Here is a 17,725-nt window from a genome sequence, read left to right on the forward strand (position 1 = left end):
ATATAATAACGGATTTTAAAGTGTGTTTTTTTTTTTTCAATGCTTTGTAACACTTTACAATAACATCCCCTTTTTTAAGGGATTATAAAGTGGTTAATTAACAACTAATAATTAATTTACAAATGCATTATAAATTGATGATAGGCAGTTATAACAACATGCATAAAAAGGGTGACTTTCATGCAATACCTGCCAGATAGTAAGAAATGTCACCTCACAAACTATAAATGGTTAATAACACTTATATATCAATAGTAACCTTTGAAATTTTAACTTAAATGTAAAGTGGCCACATGTGAAGCATTTATTAAAGTGTTGCCTTCATTAGAAACATACATAACAGTGAAGTGTGGTTTAATAGTATTAGTGTTTAATGGTCATCAGGTTTTTTTTCATGATACACTGATGAGCCATAACATTTTGACCACTTGCCTAATATGCTGTTGATCCTCCGCGAGCCGCCAAACCAGTGCCGACTGACCGAGGCATGGACTCTACAAGACCCCTGAAGGTGTCCTGTAGTTTCTGGCACCAAGTCATTAGCAGCAGGTCCTTCAAGTCCTGTAAGTTGCGAAGTGGAACCGCCGTGGATCAGACTTGTTGGTCCAGTACATCCCACAAATGATCAATCGGATGAGATCTAGGGAATTTGGAGGCCATGTCAACACCTTGAACTCTTCATCATGTTACTCAAGCCATTCCCGAACAATGTGTGCTGTGTGGCAGGACGCATTATCCTGCTGAAAGAGGCCACTGCCAACAGTGAATACCATTGCCATGAAGGGGCGCACCTGGTCTGCACCAATGTTTAGGTAGGTGTCAAATTGACATCCACATGAATGGCTGAACCCAGGGTTTCCCAGCAGAACATTGCCCAGCGCATCACACTCCTTCCACCATTTGGTCGTCTTCCCACAGTGCATTCTGGTGCATTACTTACCAGGTAAACAGTGCACAGGTATATAGCTGTCGATGTGATGTAAAAGAAAACGTGACTTATCAGATCAGGAGACCTTATTCTACCACTCCAAAGTCCACTACTGATGCTTGCGTGCCCATTGTAGGCACTTTCGATGGTGGGCAGGGGTCATCATGGGCACTCTGACCAGTCTGTGTCTACGCAGCCCTATACGCAGCAGGGTGCAATTCACTGTTTGTTGTGACACATTCCTCCTGTAACCATCCTTAACATTTTCTGTGACTTGTGCCACAATAGACCTTCTGTAGGTTCAGCCAGATGGGACTGCCTTTGTTGCCCTTGTGCATCGATGAGCCTTGGGCGCCCAACACCCTGCTGCCTGTTTGTTGTTTGTCCCTCCTCAGACCACTGTCGGTATTCACCACCGCTGACCATGAGCACCCCACAAGCCTTGCCGTTTCAGAGATGCTGCGACCCAGTCATTTGGCCTTAACAATTTGGCCTTCGCCAAAGTCGCTCAGGCATATACTCCTGCCCATTTCTCCTGCATTAAACACACTGACTATGAGAACTGATTGTTCGCTTACCATCTAATCTAACCAGACCTTGATATGTGCCCATGTTTGGAGATGATCAATGTTATTCACTTCACATGTGAGTGTATATGCTGTGGATGAGCATAAAGAACCCTTTTTCACCCAATTTTGAATGCCCAATTCCCAATGCACTTTTAAGTCCACGTGGTCCCGTAGTGATTCGCCTCAATCCTGGTGGCGGAGGACGAATCCCAGCTTCCTCCACATCTGAGATCGTCAACCCATGCATCTTATCACGTGACTTTTTCATTCCTAGCTTAAAAGGTGATAGTTCACCCAAAAATGTAATTTCTCTCATCATTTACTCATCCTCATGCCATCTCAGATGTGTATGACTTTCTTTCTTCTGCTGAACACAAATACATCTTTTTAGAAGAATTTATCTGCTCTTTAGGTCGATACAATGCAAGTGAATGGGTGCCAAAATTTTTAAGCTCCAAAAAAAAAAAAAAATAAATAAATAAATCACACGAGTCAGCATAAAAGTAATCCATTCAACTCCAACAGATCACTGTCACATTCTTCTTGTGTTTTTGGTGGTTCACATTATTCATGCATTTATAGTCCCCCACTGGACAGGGAGAAGAATGTCTAGCAAAAAATGACTTAAATGTTGATCTGTTTCTCACCCACCCCTATCATATCGCTTTTCAATATATTGATTTAACCAATGGAGTGTCATATGGATTACTTTTATGCTGACTCATAATTCTGGGACCCATTCACTTAAATTAAGATTTTTAGAAGAATTTCTCAGCTCTTTAGGTCGATACAATGTGTGTTCAGCAGATGAAAGGAAGTCATACACATCTGGGGTGGCATGAGGGTGAGTAAATGAAATACATTTTTGGGTGAACTATCACTTCAATATGCAGAGATGACTGTAATTAAAGCATCTGGTTGATTTCTCCAGAAAGTGTAAACACTGGCTCTGAGGTGCTTTCCAAATATTACTCTGTATGACACAGCACAATGGCTCAATAGCATGAGTTTGAGGTGAGACTATCTGTATTTTTCGACCAGTGGCAGATGGGAGTGTTTTGGAAACCTGCATGTGGTTAAGTTTGCGTTTTCAATTCCGTTTGGTGACGCTAGTGGCGCAGAAATGATACATTTCCGCTTTAGATAAACTGAATCATCAAAGGTATTTTGTTCATCGTGACCATGCATAACTTTTTCCCTCGTGATCCATCTGGGCCCCAAATCCTCTGTCCTGGGAATGTAGGAGAAAAGTCCTTCACAGGCTGGCACAAGAAATCTGCAGTTTGCTTTAGCAGGCAGTAACTGTCCAGCCTGCAGAACTAAACCCAAGTGAGGGAGAACCTTTTGTGCACACAAACATATACACATGCACTGGCAGCCAAAAGTTTGGAATAATGTACAGATTTTGCTGTCTTGGAAGGAAACTGGTACTTCAGTTCACCAAAGTGGCATTCAACTGATCACAGAGTATAGTCAGGACATTACTGAAATAAAAAACTGCACCATCACTATTTGAAAAAAGTCATTTTTGATCAAAACTAGACGGGCCCCATTTCCAGTAGCCACAGCTTATCCTTGAGTAATTATGCTAAATTGCTCATTTGGTACAAGAAAATCACTTGCCATTATAGTAAACACAGTTGAAAGCTATTTGGTTTGTTAAATGAAGCTTAACATCGTCTTTGTGTTTGTTTTTGAGTTGCCACCGTATGCAATAGTCTGGCATGTCTTAAGGACAATATTAGGTCAAATATGGCAAAAAAGAAACAGCTTTATCTAGAAACTCATCAGTCATTGACAACAATAATATTTTGAGCACACAAAAAATTTTCTGGGTGCAAAATATATTTTGATAATGATTAATGTTTTTGCGCTTGAATAAATTTGATGTGAATTTTGCTTTTGCTTTTGCATTCTCATCCATTCTCACCCACTCTGCATGCAAAGTTTGCAGAGTAAAGCAATTTGTAAAGCAAAATTGCTTTACAAAACTGAGTTCAAGCATGTGCAAAATAAATATTTGGGGTGCTCAAAATATAATCTTGCACGTGCAGAAATGTTTAGGTTTTTTTTTGCACTCAAAATATAATTTTGCGCTTGCAGAATTGTGGCACGTATATAACTCCGTATAAAGGGAGCAGTGGTACTGTCTCTCACTTGCGTGTGAGTAATTGTTACGAGTGCCAGTGGTGGATAAAACAATAATTTTTGGACGCCCAGCGGTATCACCGCAATCGCGGACCCCCTGTTGAAGACCCTTGAGCTAGACTGTAAGGTGCGTTAGAAGTGCCCGACAAGACAGCCACGTATATGGCAAGTGCTGCAGGAAGTGTGGGGTGAAATGTCACCAGAGTATCTGCACAGACTGACAGATAGAATGCCAAAGACCTGCAAAGCTGTCATTGCTGCACATGGAGGATTTTTTGATGAGAATTCTTTGAAGTAGTTTAAGAAGTTCAGAATTATTTTATTTTTTTCCAAATTGTAATAGTAATTTTTCACATTATTAATGTCCTGATTATACATTGTGATCAGTTGAATGCAACTTTGGTGAATAAAAGTACCAATTTCTTTCCATAAGGCAAAATCTGTATATTATTCCAAACTTTTTGAGTCAAGTGTATATACACATATGGTAACATTCTAACATAGGAAGAGCACCAAGCCTCATATATCTATGATTCATCCAGTCAAATTATGAGCAAGAAAAACTCTTTCCACTGAAGGATATGAGTGTAGTTAAATGTTTATAGGGCACCACACAAGCACACATATAAACATAAACATTCACACTCATGTATAAAAAATGCACATATGCTTATTGGAACTTTGTGAGTGTTTCTCAATAACTCTGTAATACACAAGGAAATACAAGGCAGCAGAGGAGCAAGGTGGGGCAGGTTTTTTTTTTTTAGCAAGCTCAAACAAGTATGCTGCAACTGAGATCCACACACCTGGGGCAGGATTCATGAAATGTACTTAAGAAAAATCTTCTTTACTAGAATTTTCTTCTTAATTTCGACTAACAAAAAAAGTTAATCATATTTTGTATTCCCGAATAAACTTCTTAAGATCGTTCTTAATTCTTATTTTCAACTTTTCTTTCTTTCAATCAACAACTGCTATGGCATTAATTTGAGTTGAATCTTTCTGAAAAAATATAGATGACTTTTTTTTTCCACCAGTCCATTCAAACAAACTTGTTTTTTCTCTGTGTCTCTCCCCACTCATCAACTATCGACTCATCTACCACATCCGGACTGCATCCGAAAACGTAGGCAATTGACTTGCTGCCTAATCAGTTACTGGCTAAACTGACAGCTGTTTTGAATGAATGGAACTCTTAAGGAACAGGTATCTTAACAGTTTGAAAAGCACCATATTTTCAACCTGCCTTCGTTACGGCCTTTAGAGTTCATAGAAAAATAATAATAATAATATTAGTAAGCTGAGACTTTCTTTTTCGCCCCCTATCCATATGCCTATCGGAGTTGGGCACAGCGGCAACAGCTTCAGTCACCTTTTTGCATTTACCCACCTCGTACTTTAGAATTATAATTATCAAGCTTCCCAAACATTTTCCTTGCATTAATTTCCTCAACATGAAACTATTGTCCAATGAAGTATTTGTTTATTTTCTTCCATGTCAAATTAAAAGTTATGAAATGGTTACAGCAAGTAAATTGTCCTATGACGGGCAGTGTCGTTAACTAACACATCTTAAACACTTTATATATAAAAAAAATATAAAAAAAAGAGTATCATGAGGTGCTTGCTACATAAAAAAGGTTAATACATACATTTATCATTACGATTGTGTTGAAGAATTTAATTTGTTGTTTGGCTATTAGACAAGGCAACTCCAGCAGGCTAGTATGATCAGACAATGTTAAAGCTTTTAAAGTCTTTTTATTCTTAATAACTAAAAACATATATATTTATTATTATTATTAAGATAGAGACAGATTATATACGGACCAGTTTGGACATATACACTAATACACCACATATATGTAGGGGGTTTAGAGACATTGGTATATTTTCTTCAACATAAGAGACGAAAAGCCTTACTCTAGTGTACATTTTTTCACTGGCAAAGATAGTTATAAAATACAATTACTTTATGTACAGCAATGAATATTTGCTTCAAATATCTGGGACAGCCAATGGGTTCAAACATGGCTCCTAATTTTGCAGGTAATCTATTCCGAACAAAATAGTTTTTTACAATATATTACAACCTGGTCCTTCTTTCATCATAATTTATTCCATGCCTCTTCAATCCTCTGTTATTTTCAATCTACCTCCTTGGAACCACACCAGAGCATTCAAAAACAAAACTTGAATTCCAGGGCCATCAGGACTATCAAACTTCATCACATCTGGGATACTGGAAAAGTGTAGCAGTTACATAACCTGATTGTAATAATGAGTCTGATGGCGCCCTCTTGTCATCCTACACCGCAGCGGTGGAAGGCTCCAAAAGGGCAGGCAGGCCCACTGATGAGGTGCAGATGTGCCGTTTGGGCCACGTGTTCATTCCCGCCTCTCCGCCTGACAGATCATGGCAGCTCTGTACTCCAAACACCCATACAGAACACTACGCAATGACTCATTCACCCAGATTTCCAGTAAACTCTCCTTCGTTTAATGGAAAATGGGAAGATGGGATGGAGCAATCCCATTTACGTTCAAAATATGCCCATTTAGGGATTTGAGTGTTTTGAATGGAACAAGTATGTCTAGATTCAAATGTACTAATAAAGAAGTTCAAAGACAAACTACTGACAGGCTGGATGGTATTGCAGTCAAAGGATTCAAATTGTACACCAGGGCTATTTAAATCTGCCCCCGCAGAGTTTAACTCCAACAGTAATCAAACAAACCTGAACAAGCTAATCAAGGTTTTCAGGATGCCTTGAAAATTACAGACAGGTGTAAGCAGGGTTGGATCTAAATTTGAACTTAAAGGTGCTGTAAGTGATTTTAGCCATTCTAACTAACCATAAGACTGAGCTGTTGAATTAGCCATTCTTTATAAAAACCTCGCACATCAAAAATATCATGGAGACTGAAACCCGAGCAGGGGCAGGAATCACAAAATGTTCTTAAGAATTGTCTTCTTAACTACCATTTCTAAATTAAGAAAAAAGCGTATTTTGTATTCCTGAAAAAACTCCTTAAGAAAGTTCTTATCTTTTTTATTAAGATTGCTCTTAAGAAAAAACTTAAGCAGCATTCATGTTCTCGAATTTGTTTTTGTTGCAAAAATAGATGTAAATAACATCTTAAAAGTTAGGATAAACTCACAGTTGTCTTAAATTCTAAAAGGTAAGATGTTTAATGAATTTACTGGGTTTTTCATGTTGAGTCTCAAGTCGCAATGGGCTGTTTACGTAGAAATGTAGAATTTACCAAAAAACTTTTTTGACTGTTTTGTCATTGTGTTTAATTATATTTTTATTTTTAGCTTGTAAACTATGTAAATGTTTTCACCAAATTCAAATAATAAATGTTGTTTTGAAGCTTTATAATGTGGTGGCCAATCATGCTTTCAAACGGATGCACTTCATATAGCAGTCTCTCCACAATCTTTAGAGTTCATAGAAACAAAATAATGAAACATTGGAAAGTTGGGCACAGCAGAGGGAGCCTCCACAACCCTTTACCATTTACCAGCCTCTTACTTCACGACGTGATATTATTATCAAGCTTCCTGTTATGGTCTCGCTCACCTGCACCGTGTTTCGTGTCGTCTGCACCGTGTTTCGTGTCGTCTGTACCGTGTTTCGTGTCGTCTGCACAGTGCTTCGTGTCGTCTGCCCCGTGTTTTCTGTTTCACCCGTCACTAGTCACTTTCCATGTCACGCTCCCTTGTTGTCCGCCCCGTGTTTTCGGTTTTACCGTTCACGCTCCCTGTCATGTCTTCCTTGTTGTCCGCCCGTGTTCCACTGTCTCTGTGAAAACTACACTTCCCTTCTTCCCGTCGTTTCCGGCCCTGTCTGCGTGTTATTGTCCGCACCTGTCTGTCATTTTGTCATTACCGTGTCTCTTTATTTAAACCCCGCTGTTTTCCCTTCCCGTTGTCGTGCGTTGACGTTTCATGTTTTCGCTTATGTCGTTTATGACTCTCTCTCTCTCTCTGTTCTTGTTCCCTGCCAGTTTGTCTGGTCTTCCGAGGTTACCCTTCTGTCGTTTCAGGTTTACCCTACCCTCTGTGGCTGTGCGCTGCCCAGTCACTCCTGCACCCCTCCTGTGTTCCGGCCTGTATTTTAGTTTCCTTTTCCCATCGTGGACCTTTTACTTTGTTCCTGAGTTTGTTTATTTTTTGTTCTTATTCAATAAAACCGCACTTGGATCCTAACCACTCGTCTGCCTCCTCCTGTCCCACACAAGTCATAACAGAACGCACGACCCACCATGGAACCAGCGGTTTTATGCACCAGATACCACCTGCTCTGCCTGAAGCAAGAGGATCGTCCGATTGAGGCCCACGTCCGTGACTTCCTTGGACTTGCGACTGTCGCAGACTTCCCGGACTCCTCCCTTGTGGTCTTCTTCAGGGACAACCTGAGTGGCTGGCTGAAGGAGCGGCTGCCGCCGGCATCACGCGGCTGGACTCTCCGTGACTTCCTGGAGGTGCCCTTACTGTTGTGCGGCTCATCGCTCACTGTGGGCCATGCTGAGAAGGACCCTACCTCTCCACCCACTGTGGAGACTCTTCAGCCGTCCCGGGCTCTCCCTGTCACGCCTGCCCCGGTCAGCGAGCCTGAGCCCTCGTCAGCCACGGCCAACGAGCCTGAAGCCAGTCGCATCAGCCCGGAGGAAGAGGAGAAGGGGAAAGGCCTCTGCTCTCCAGCCTCCGCCTGCCGCAGCCCCGTGCCCCAAACCTCTCGTGGCCCTGCCCTCAGCGCCCAGCGAACCCAAGCCAGTGCATACCACGGTCAACCAGCCAGAGCCTGTCGCCTCAGAGGTCAGTGAGCCAGCGCCTGTAGCCTCGACCGTCCCAGAGCCAGCGCCTGTAGCCTCGACCGTCCCTGAGCCAGCGCCCGTAACCTCGACCGTCCCTGTCCCAGGGCCAGTAGCCATGACCGTCCAAGAGCCAGCGCCAGTAGCCAGGACCGTCCAAGAGCCAGCGCCAGTAGTCAGGGCCGTCCAAGAGCCAGCGCCAGTAGTCAGGACCGTCCAAGAGCCAGCGCCTGTAGCCAGGACTGTCCAAAAGCCAGCGCCAGTGGTCGTGCCCATCCTAGAGCCAGCGCCCCACGAGCCTCCCAGGACTCCGACTCTCGAGCCTCCCAGGGCTCCTCCTCTCAAGTCTCTCGAGCCTCCCAGGGCTCCTCCTCCCGAGCCTTCCAGGGCTCCGGCTCTCAAGTCTCTCGAGCCTTCCAGGACTCCGCCTCTCAAGTCTCTCGAGCCTTCCAGGGCTCTGCCTCTCAGGCCTCTCGAGCCTTCCAGGGCTCCGCCTCTCAGGCCTCCAGAGGCCCCTCTAGAGGCCCCTACGGCGCCACCTTCCTCGGCTCCGCCTTCGAAGCCTTCCACCTCACTGCCTGAAGAGCCTCCTACGGCACCACCCTCGGCTCCACCTCCGGAGCCTCCCTCAGCCTCGCCTCCGGCGCCCCTCCCGGCTCCGCCTCCAAAAACTCCCTCAGCCTCACCTCCGACGCCTCCTAGGTCCTTCCCGGCTCCGCCTCTCCCGGCTCCGCCTCCGAAGCCTCCCTCAGCTCCGCCTCCGGCGCCTTCCCCAGCTCCGTCTCTCCCGGCTCGGCCTCCGAAGCCTCCCTCGGCTCCGCCTCCGGCGCCTTCCCCAGCTCCGCCTCCTGAGCCATCCTCGGCGTCGCCCTCTGAGCACTCCTTGGCACCGCCTCACAAGTCCTCTACGGCTGCGCCTTCGAAGTCCTCCTTGGCCCCGCCTACCACGGCTCCGCCTCCTGAGCCTCCCTCGGCTCCGCCTCCTGAGCCCCCCTCGGCCCTGCCTACGCCTCCTTCGGCGCTGCCTCCCAAGTCTTCTACGGCTCCGCCTCCGAAGTCCTCCTTGGCTCCGCCTCACACGGCTCCGCCAGCCTCTGTCCTGTAGCCACCTCCCAGGTCTCCTGTACCGGTCCCTGCCCAAAGACCAGCTCCCAGGCCACCCAAACCAGCTCCTGCCCCATGGCCCGCTCCCAGACCTCCTAATCTGAATCTGGTGCTCACCTCGTGGCCAGCTCCCGAGCCCCCCAGGCCTATCCCCACATTGTGGCTGCCTTCCAGGCCTCCTGAACCTGCCCCTGCCCAGTTGACGCCCCCCAGGCCACCGGACCCGGTCCCCTTCGCACACTCCCATAGACTGCTTGCCTGCCCTCTCGGACTCCCTGGTCTGCTTGTCTATCCTCTCGACCTCCCTGGTCTGCCTGCCTCCCGTGGACTGCCTAATTGCCCCCTTGGCCTGTCTCAGCACCCCTTGCACCCCCGTGAACTGTCTTTGTGCCTCTTGTTTCCCCCCGGGTCTGTCTGTTTTCCCCCCAGTCTACCCCCTCTCTCCTGGGTTCTTCATTCCGTTTTATTATTTCTCCTGTTTATTTTAGGACCGTCTGGAATCCGGTCCTTTTGAGGGGGGATTATGTTACGGTCTCGCTCACCTGCACCGTGTTTCGTGTCGTCTGCACCGTTTCGTGTCGTCTGCACAGTGCTTCGTGTCGTCTGCCCCGTGTTTTCTGTTTCACCTGTCACTAGTCACTTTCCATGTCACGCTCCCTTGTTGTCCGCCCCGTGTTTTCGGTTTTACCGTTCACGCTCCCTGTCATGTCTTCCTTGTTGTCCGCCCGTGTTCCACTGTCTCTGTCAAAGACAGTGGAACACTTCCCTTCTTCCCGTCGTTTCCGGCCCTGTCTGCATGTTATTGTCCGCACCTGTCTGTCATTTTGTCATTACCATGTCTCTTTATTTAAACCCTGCTGTTTTCCCTTCCCGTTGTCGTGCGTTGACGTTTCATGTTTTCGCTTATGTCGTTTATGACTCTCTCTCTCTCTGTTCGTGTTCCCTGCCAGTTTGTCTGTTCTTCCGAGGTTACCCTTCTGTCGTTTCAGGTTTACCCTACCCTCTGTGGCTGTGCGCTGCCCAGTCACTCCTGCACCCCTCCTGTGTTCCAGCCTGTATTTTAGTTTCCTTTTCCCATCGTGGACCTTTTACTTTGTTCCTGAGTTTGTTTATTTTTTGTTCTTATTCAATAAAACCGCACTTGGATCCTAACTACTCGTCTGCCTCCTCCTGTCCCACACAAGTCATAACACTTCCCAAGGAGAACTTTTTCATTGCAGTAATTTCCTCAACAAGAACATCCAGCTCTTGTTGATTTTGTTTCTTTTCTTTTCCTCCATGTCAAATTAAAAGTTATCAAATGGTTAGCACCAAGTACATTTTCCTTAAACTAACACCTCTCATGCACTTTACAAAAAATATATATATATTTTTAAGATAAATATATCGGTACAATTTACCAGTGTTGAAGGATTGAATTTGTTGTAATCTATTAGAAAAGGCAAGCCCATGATCAGGCTGATCAGACAATGTCAAAGCCTATCTTTTTATTCTTAAGAAAAAAATTAAGATGTTCTATATAAAATATTTGAGAACTTCCTCTGAATTTTTCAAGAATTGCACTTAGGATCGTTCTTATGAACTTCTTATAATTTATCCTAAGAACTTTCTTAATTTTTTTCTTAAGAACATTTTTGTGAATCTGCCCCCAGAAGAGCAGCATTAGTGTGTATTCCCCCATTTGTCAAATAGCAACAAAATAACACCCTCAACTGACAACTATAATGAATCTGAATATGGCATCTAGCCTCAATTATCCGACTCATCTACGCGTGTGAGATCATGCAAATTTACTGACAGGCAGCAAGAGTCAAAGACACAGTTTTGCTTGCCTTTAACAGAGTCTAGAGCTGTCACAGAGACCAGTGAGATACCTCAGGACATATATTTCAGGAAGTGACATTTTCTGCATACCATTCCATATAATAAACTGGTTACAGCACCTTTAGAGTCAACCTGCAATAAAGATCAACAATATTTACTTACATTTCAGGTCGTTTTATGAATGTTTCATTTTTCCACAAAATAAAAAATAAAAAAAGTGCTATTTGCATTGTCCACATCTATATGTCTGGAAATGCAGTTTTTGTCCACGGGGGGGGGGAAATCGAATCCAAACCATCAGTGCTTTAGGAAATCTCTCCATCCATACCGCAACACATATCCATTTGTCACTGAAAAACGTTTGTGCATTTAACAACAGTTTGTTGTTAAATGCACAAACGTACAAAAAAACGTAAAAAAAAATACAATTACAACTGTAGCTATTCTTAAAGAGACAATATTATTTTAGCACATGTTTTACATACAGAGATATATATATATATATCCTGGGATTTTAACAAATATTGGATTTACATGGATGGGGTTTTAGTCATCTTTAATCAAAATGTAGTAACTTGCTCCACCTCTTAAATTACTTTTCTTTTCTGCTGACATTACTTTGCTCCATTCTGGTATGGAATGGCCACTTCACAATCTAATCAATTCCTAACGGATAAAATCCTGTGCTACTAATTGTTTCTCGTTTCACTCAGAAATGCTTCACATTACAGACGTTAAATGGATTAAGACTGCCAATTCATGTTGACTTGAACACATCTTCTCAACAATACACTTGAGAGACTAGCAAAAAAAGCCTGTATACAGCTTTTACACTTTAGATGTCAAGGGAGTTTTATTTGGCAAACATAATTTCCGTTATCACCAAAGTTAGCTTTAATGAAGGCCTGACACTCTAGCACAAAGTGGCGGGCAGTGGGCAGGGTCGCTCCGAACATGTTCCCTTTATCAAAACAGAGCAAAGGAGAGGAGGGAGGGGCTTAAGAACAGACTGTTGTTGTTTTTTCTGTCCAGCTCCAGGCTACAGATGGAAGAAAACAGAGAACCATCATGGGGAGGGGACTGCATATGTGACATAATACTTTGCAGACTTCACGTTCAACCAAATATGGATTTCTCTGCTCGGTACACAATGCTGCTCTCCACACACAGTGCGGGAGGCCCCTGCATCACTGCAAAGCCTTAAGACATTACAGATGCATTACAGTATTGTGGTTGACATCCTGAGCCAATTTCTTGGCTTTAGTTTATAATATTCAGGCTCAAAACCAAACAAATTCTGTACTAAAACTCTAATCATTAAACTAATAGAACTCATATACCTCATATTTTAAACCATTCATAAATACTTACACAGGAAGTGTCACAGATTGTGGGTGGTACAAAATATGTTGTGATAAGTGAATAGACATATTAGCCTGCAACTAAGTTTTCTTAATATGGTTTGTCTATCTCACCCTCACATGTGATATTCACAATGCCCACACTGCATTTTCATTTTGTTTTATTGGGGTCTTTGAAAAAACACAGGGGAGTAATTTTGCTGGATTTCAAAACATTTCAAATAAGTAGGAGGGGAAGAACCAAAACAACCCTGAACTAATAGTAAAACTAGCAAATTGTAAATATGGATGAATTATTAATTTCATAACACTGCAAGGGTGAAAGTTCATCCTCTCTCTGTAACACCTGCTTATAAAATTTCAAAAGATATAAATACAGCACGCTTCAGAGAAGGATGGATAAGTTCATGGACTAACATGTCTGAACCTGTGCTCTCTCCGCATTGCTTTTGAAGGAGTACATAGGTAAGACGTGGACGCTTACATTAGGAGAAAGGTTTGCTTCCCCCTCTCAGTCTCTATGGCAACCGGCCCATAAAAACCTGTGATGCCCCCGTTGGCCGACCTCCCCACATTGCTAGCAGTCTGGGCACTGAGCCAATCGTCCAAACATTTCAACCTGCAAAAATGCTGTCGCCAAGGGCTCACGCTGATTTATAAATAAATGTAAAGGATGTAGGTTTCACAGGGCTCGGAGGAGTGTACAGCTTCGCATGAGGGGGTTTATAGAGTCTTCCTTCCCAATCTTACCACAGCAACATTCATCTCATTCTAAACACTCTGGAGGAGGATTAGAACAGTAGTAGAACAGGAGTAGAATATAACTCATACCAGAATGACACAGGTATTCTGAAGAAATATTTAACAGAAAACACCAGCTTAGACCAGCATAAACTTCCCAGTCAAGGCTGGTTCATGATGTATTTTGCTGGTTCATGTGTCTCCTCTAACGTTTAAGAAGAGATCTCTATAATGTCAAAAACTGTGCTCAGCTTTGCCAAGATAACAAAGACTTCCATCAAAAGATTTCAACATGAACTCTAGCATTTCTCATCAAATTCTTACAATACCAATTGAAATGATCTATGCTGTATATCAACAATTGGCTCATTTGAGTCTATTTTAACTCCCCTAAGAAATTATCAGAGGAACATCAGGGACAAAGTTGATATTTAAATGAAAGAAAACTAAAACCACCTTTAGGTTCCATGAGTAATGAAACAATCATTGACCATTACTTTTTTCTCCTAGGTGAGTGCATTTCCCCTGAATATACCCAGAACAAAATGGACACATTTCATCAGGATATACTCAATCTTCTATTGTACTGTCAGCCAGGGTGTTCCAAAGTATTTCAACAGGAAGCCACTGTATGTGAAAAAGAACCGGGGTCTATGGAAGGGCACTTCAACATGAAGTTGCTAAATCTGAAGCTGTTTTTGGACATGAGTAAGACAGTGCTATGAGGGTTATGCAAGTTGTACCTGGAAGTTGCCCACCATGATGAGTCCAGCAGCACAGATCCAGCCAGTGGAGAGACTTGCTGTGTTTAGCACACAGTTTTGGTGTTTCTCTATCACATGGGCATAACGCAGGAACACAATCACCATCACTGAAACAGAGAGAGAGCAGGAGAATCTCTAACAATTGACAAGCACACATTTAAACAAAAGTGAAGTATTGAATATTAAACTGAATATTGGAATAAAAATTATAATTGAAAGGTATTTTTTTTTTAAATAATGTATTCCAAAAATATTAAGCAGTTTGTGGCATGCATCACAGGTCTTCTAATCGTTTCACTGACAGCATGCATATGTCGCTGAAATGTGATGTGTGAGTTTTCATCTGTACAATGTTATTTTTCCATCTGCAATATGTCCCTCAGGAATGCTAATAGCATTCAGCAGTTGTTTTCAGTGACTTAAAAAGTACAAGAACATGAAGTTGCATCCCTGCTGAAAAAAAAAAACAGCATTTCAGGTAACCAGCATATATTGTGTTTTGGATGCTGGTGTCTACACAAGGCTTCTTAACTAGCTTAACCAGCAAGACTTCCTTGTTCAACAAGCTTCTCAAATACAGTGAGACCATACTGGTTGACCAGCTTGACCATCAAAGATGCTGGACCAACAGCTAGACCAGCACTAACCATCCTGGTTATGCTGGTTTAAGGTGGACTTTTCAGTTATCATGTGCTTGTACACATGGAAGTCAAAATTTTATTTTACACTTAGAAGTCAACACACAAGCCAACAAATGAGAATCAGACAAAAGCATGATAGTCTCTGTGTGTACCACCTCATGAAAGGCTTATGGGCCGTTCGAATCGCATCTGGATTCTTCCATTCTGAAACAGTTAGACAGAGCACAATTGACTGGAGCATGACTTGAGACAGTTTTAAAAGTAAAACAATTTTTAACTTTAAAAAATGGTCTTTAAAATCGGCAGCAATTAGAGGTAGGCCAACATATCGGTTTTACTAATTAATCGGTGCCAATAGTTGCTTTTTGGAATAAATTGTTATCGGCACAAATCTATAACTATAGTTGCCATCTAGAAGATTTTTTTTTTTTTGACTGTCAGCACATACATTGTGTATCTTCATATCTTGTATATAATAAAAAATGTATGTACAAAATCCTTAATCTGGTGAATATAAAGCCTAATTTGGTACTTAAAAGAGAACATTGTGACAGAACGACAAGTTTATTTCATTTCAAAATAAGACTCATTAAATAATTAGGTGTATTTTGGGCTTGATCATTGTCATGTGATATTCTCCAAATCTTAATTTTTTCTGGTTATTAAAAGGATTTTGGTTGCACATTCTATAAATCGATTTTACAAATTATTGGCCGATTAATTGGTTACCTGCGTTTTCAACCACATTAGTTATTGGTATCGGCAAAATCCACAATAATTCGACCTCTAGCAGTAACAGCTATAAACATCCAAATGACATGTGTACACAAACTAACAACTAAAATATATCGCAAACAGAACGCAACAATATGTCCACATTTTCTCATTTCCAAAAAAGGCTGGCCTCTGTACAAACTTAGTTGAACAAAAAACACTATTCCAGTATTTTCTGGACCAGAAAATATCCATTGTTTTGCTGGAAACTCTGCAGAGGTAAGCTGAGGAGAGAATGGATGTGAGAAGGGATTTGTGGTAGTAAAGGTGTGTGCCATATGTCCTGATTGAACTGACTGAAACCAAGTTGTCCCAGTCTATTCAACTGTTCTCTGCTTCAATCTTAATGAAAACTGATTGGAGCAGATGTAGCCTGGAAGATTGGCAAAGGCTTTGGGTCATCCTGGCCCAATCTGCCTCGCAGAACATTCCCTGTTATACTATAAGATAACAATCTTAAAAGTGTGTGTTTGGAGGGGGGCTTTGCCTATCAGTATTGATCAACATGCCATGTCATTTTCACAGTTGTCTTAACTGATTTGCTGAATGGCAGACATTATTAAGCACTAGCTATAGTATGATTACCCCTACTGCTTGTAAACATGTTGTCCACTGCAGATGCAACTGGTTAGCAGAGGCTTATGGTTGGTGTTAAACTGGCTACAATTTTGTACCTTATCTGCCATTAAATGGGGGGAGTTAACAGCTCCAACTACGATAAATGGTAAAAGGGAGCTATTTTTACATAAACAGTAATAAGCTCTGTTGAAATCCACAGTTTAGGAGAGGTAAGAACATTGAAAAACAAACAACATGTCTGAAGGCAAAGGAAATGAATGGCATGAAAATAAAATCCATTTGAAATGGCACCACAACAACACAAATTGTGGAATGTAATGGTTGTTTACTGCTTTAGACAACTGTCAGTTGTAGTCTTCTCCCCCAAGCATCTCGAACGGTCACATTGACTTTTCTTGTATGAATAAGGAAACAGTTTGGATTCAGCTTACACAGCAATCTGTGTGTACATCTAAATGTATCTGCTTATCACTGACTGAAATGCAGAGGTGGGTAGTAATGCACTAGTAATTTACTCTGTTAAAGTTACTTGAGTAAATTTTTGGGAAAATTTACTTTTAAGAGTCTTTTAATTGTGGGAAATTTTGGGGGGCCTGTGTAGCTCAGCAAGTATTTATGCTGACTACCACTCCTGGAGTCGCAAGTTCGAATCCAGGGCATGCTGAGTGACTCCAGCCAGGTCTTCTACGCAATCAATTTGGCCCAGTTACTAGGGAGGTTACAGTCATGTGGGGTAACCTCCTCGTGGTCACTATAATGTGTTTTTCTCACTCTCTGTGGGGCGAGAACCACCTGGATTGAGATGAGTCACTACGCCACCATGAGGACTTAAGTGCATTGGGAATAGGGCATTCCGGGCATGGAATTAGGGCCTTTGATATTAGGGCAAAAATCATATTCTTTACAATAATATTTGTATGTTTTCCTGTAAAAATATCTAAAAATCTTTAAAACAATATGCTCAAGCAAACTAATTTACACTTAGAAAACTCCTGATGCTGCTATAACAATGCAAATAGCACTGGCGATTTGGAAGCTGGATTCAGCCTCATCCATTTACAGCATGTTGTGTCTCGTGAGTGACGTTCAGAAACCCTTGTTATTAATGACACATGTGGCCGTTAAGTGAACTGCAGCCAGCTGCCTGTTGCTCCTGCTCGTGCGCACACTCCATAGGGACCTGAGCGAGGGAGCATCAGCCAAAATGATGACGTAATGTACAAAGAGACTGAATGTGATTCACCGGCATCATGCTGACAGATGAGGTAGCATAATTAAAATTAAACAGTTATGATTGTTTTACTACAAACCTTGAAACTAAACGAAAACTATTTTTTTTACTTCTATACAGATGTAATTAATTTGCTCGAGCAATTAAGTGGAAAAATATTTAACCATGTATTTACATTAAAATCGCAAACATTTTAAATTAAAACTTAAAATTGACAAAAACAGCAGACTCATACCTTTT

The 17,725-nt window shown here is 42.2% G+C and overlaps 1 protein-coding gene across 2 annotated transcripts in view; it reads right to left on the reverse strand.

Moving 5' to 3' along the window:
• The window catches only part of zgc:154058 (Transmembrane protein 150A-like), a 58,074-nt gene that overhangs the window by 8,704 nt on the left and 31,645 nt on the right, over positions 1 to 17,725 (reverse strand). For both annotated transcript variants that reach the window (XM_052090122.1, XM_052090121.1), the window contains exon 7: positions 14,240 to 14,367. In XM_052090122.1, the coding sequence (XP_051946082.1) occupies positions 14,240 to 14,367 (128 nt within the window). The remainder of the gene's footprint in view (positions 1 to 14,239; positions 14,368 to 17,725) is intronic.

The sequence above is a fragment of the Xyrauchen texanus genome, chromosome 24, assembly GCF_025860055.1.
Source record: "Xyrauchen texanus isolate HMW12.3.18 chromosome 24, RBS_HiC_50CHRs, whole genome shotgun sequence".
Taxonomy (NCBI): Eukaryota; Metazoa; Chordata; class Actinopteri; order Cypriniformes; family Catostomidae; genus Xyrauchen; species Xyrauchen texanus.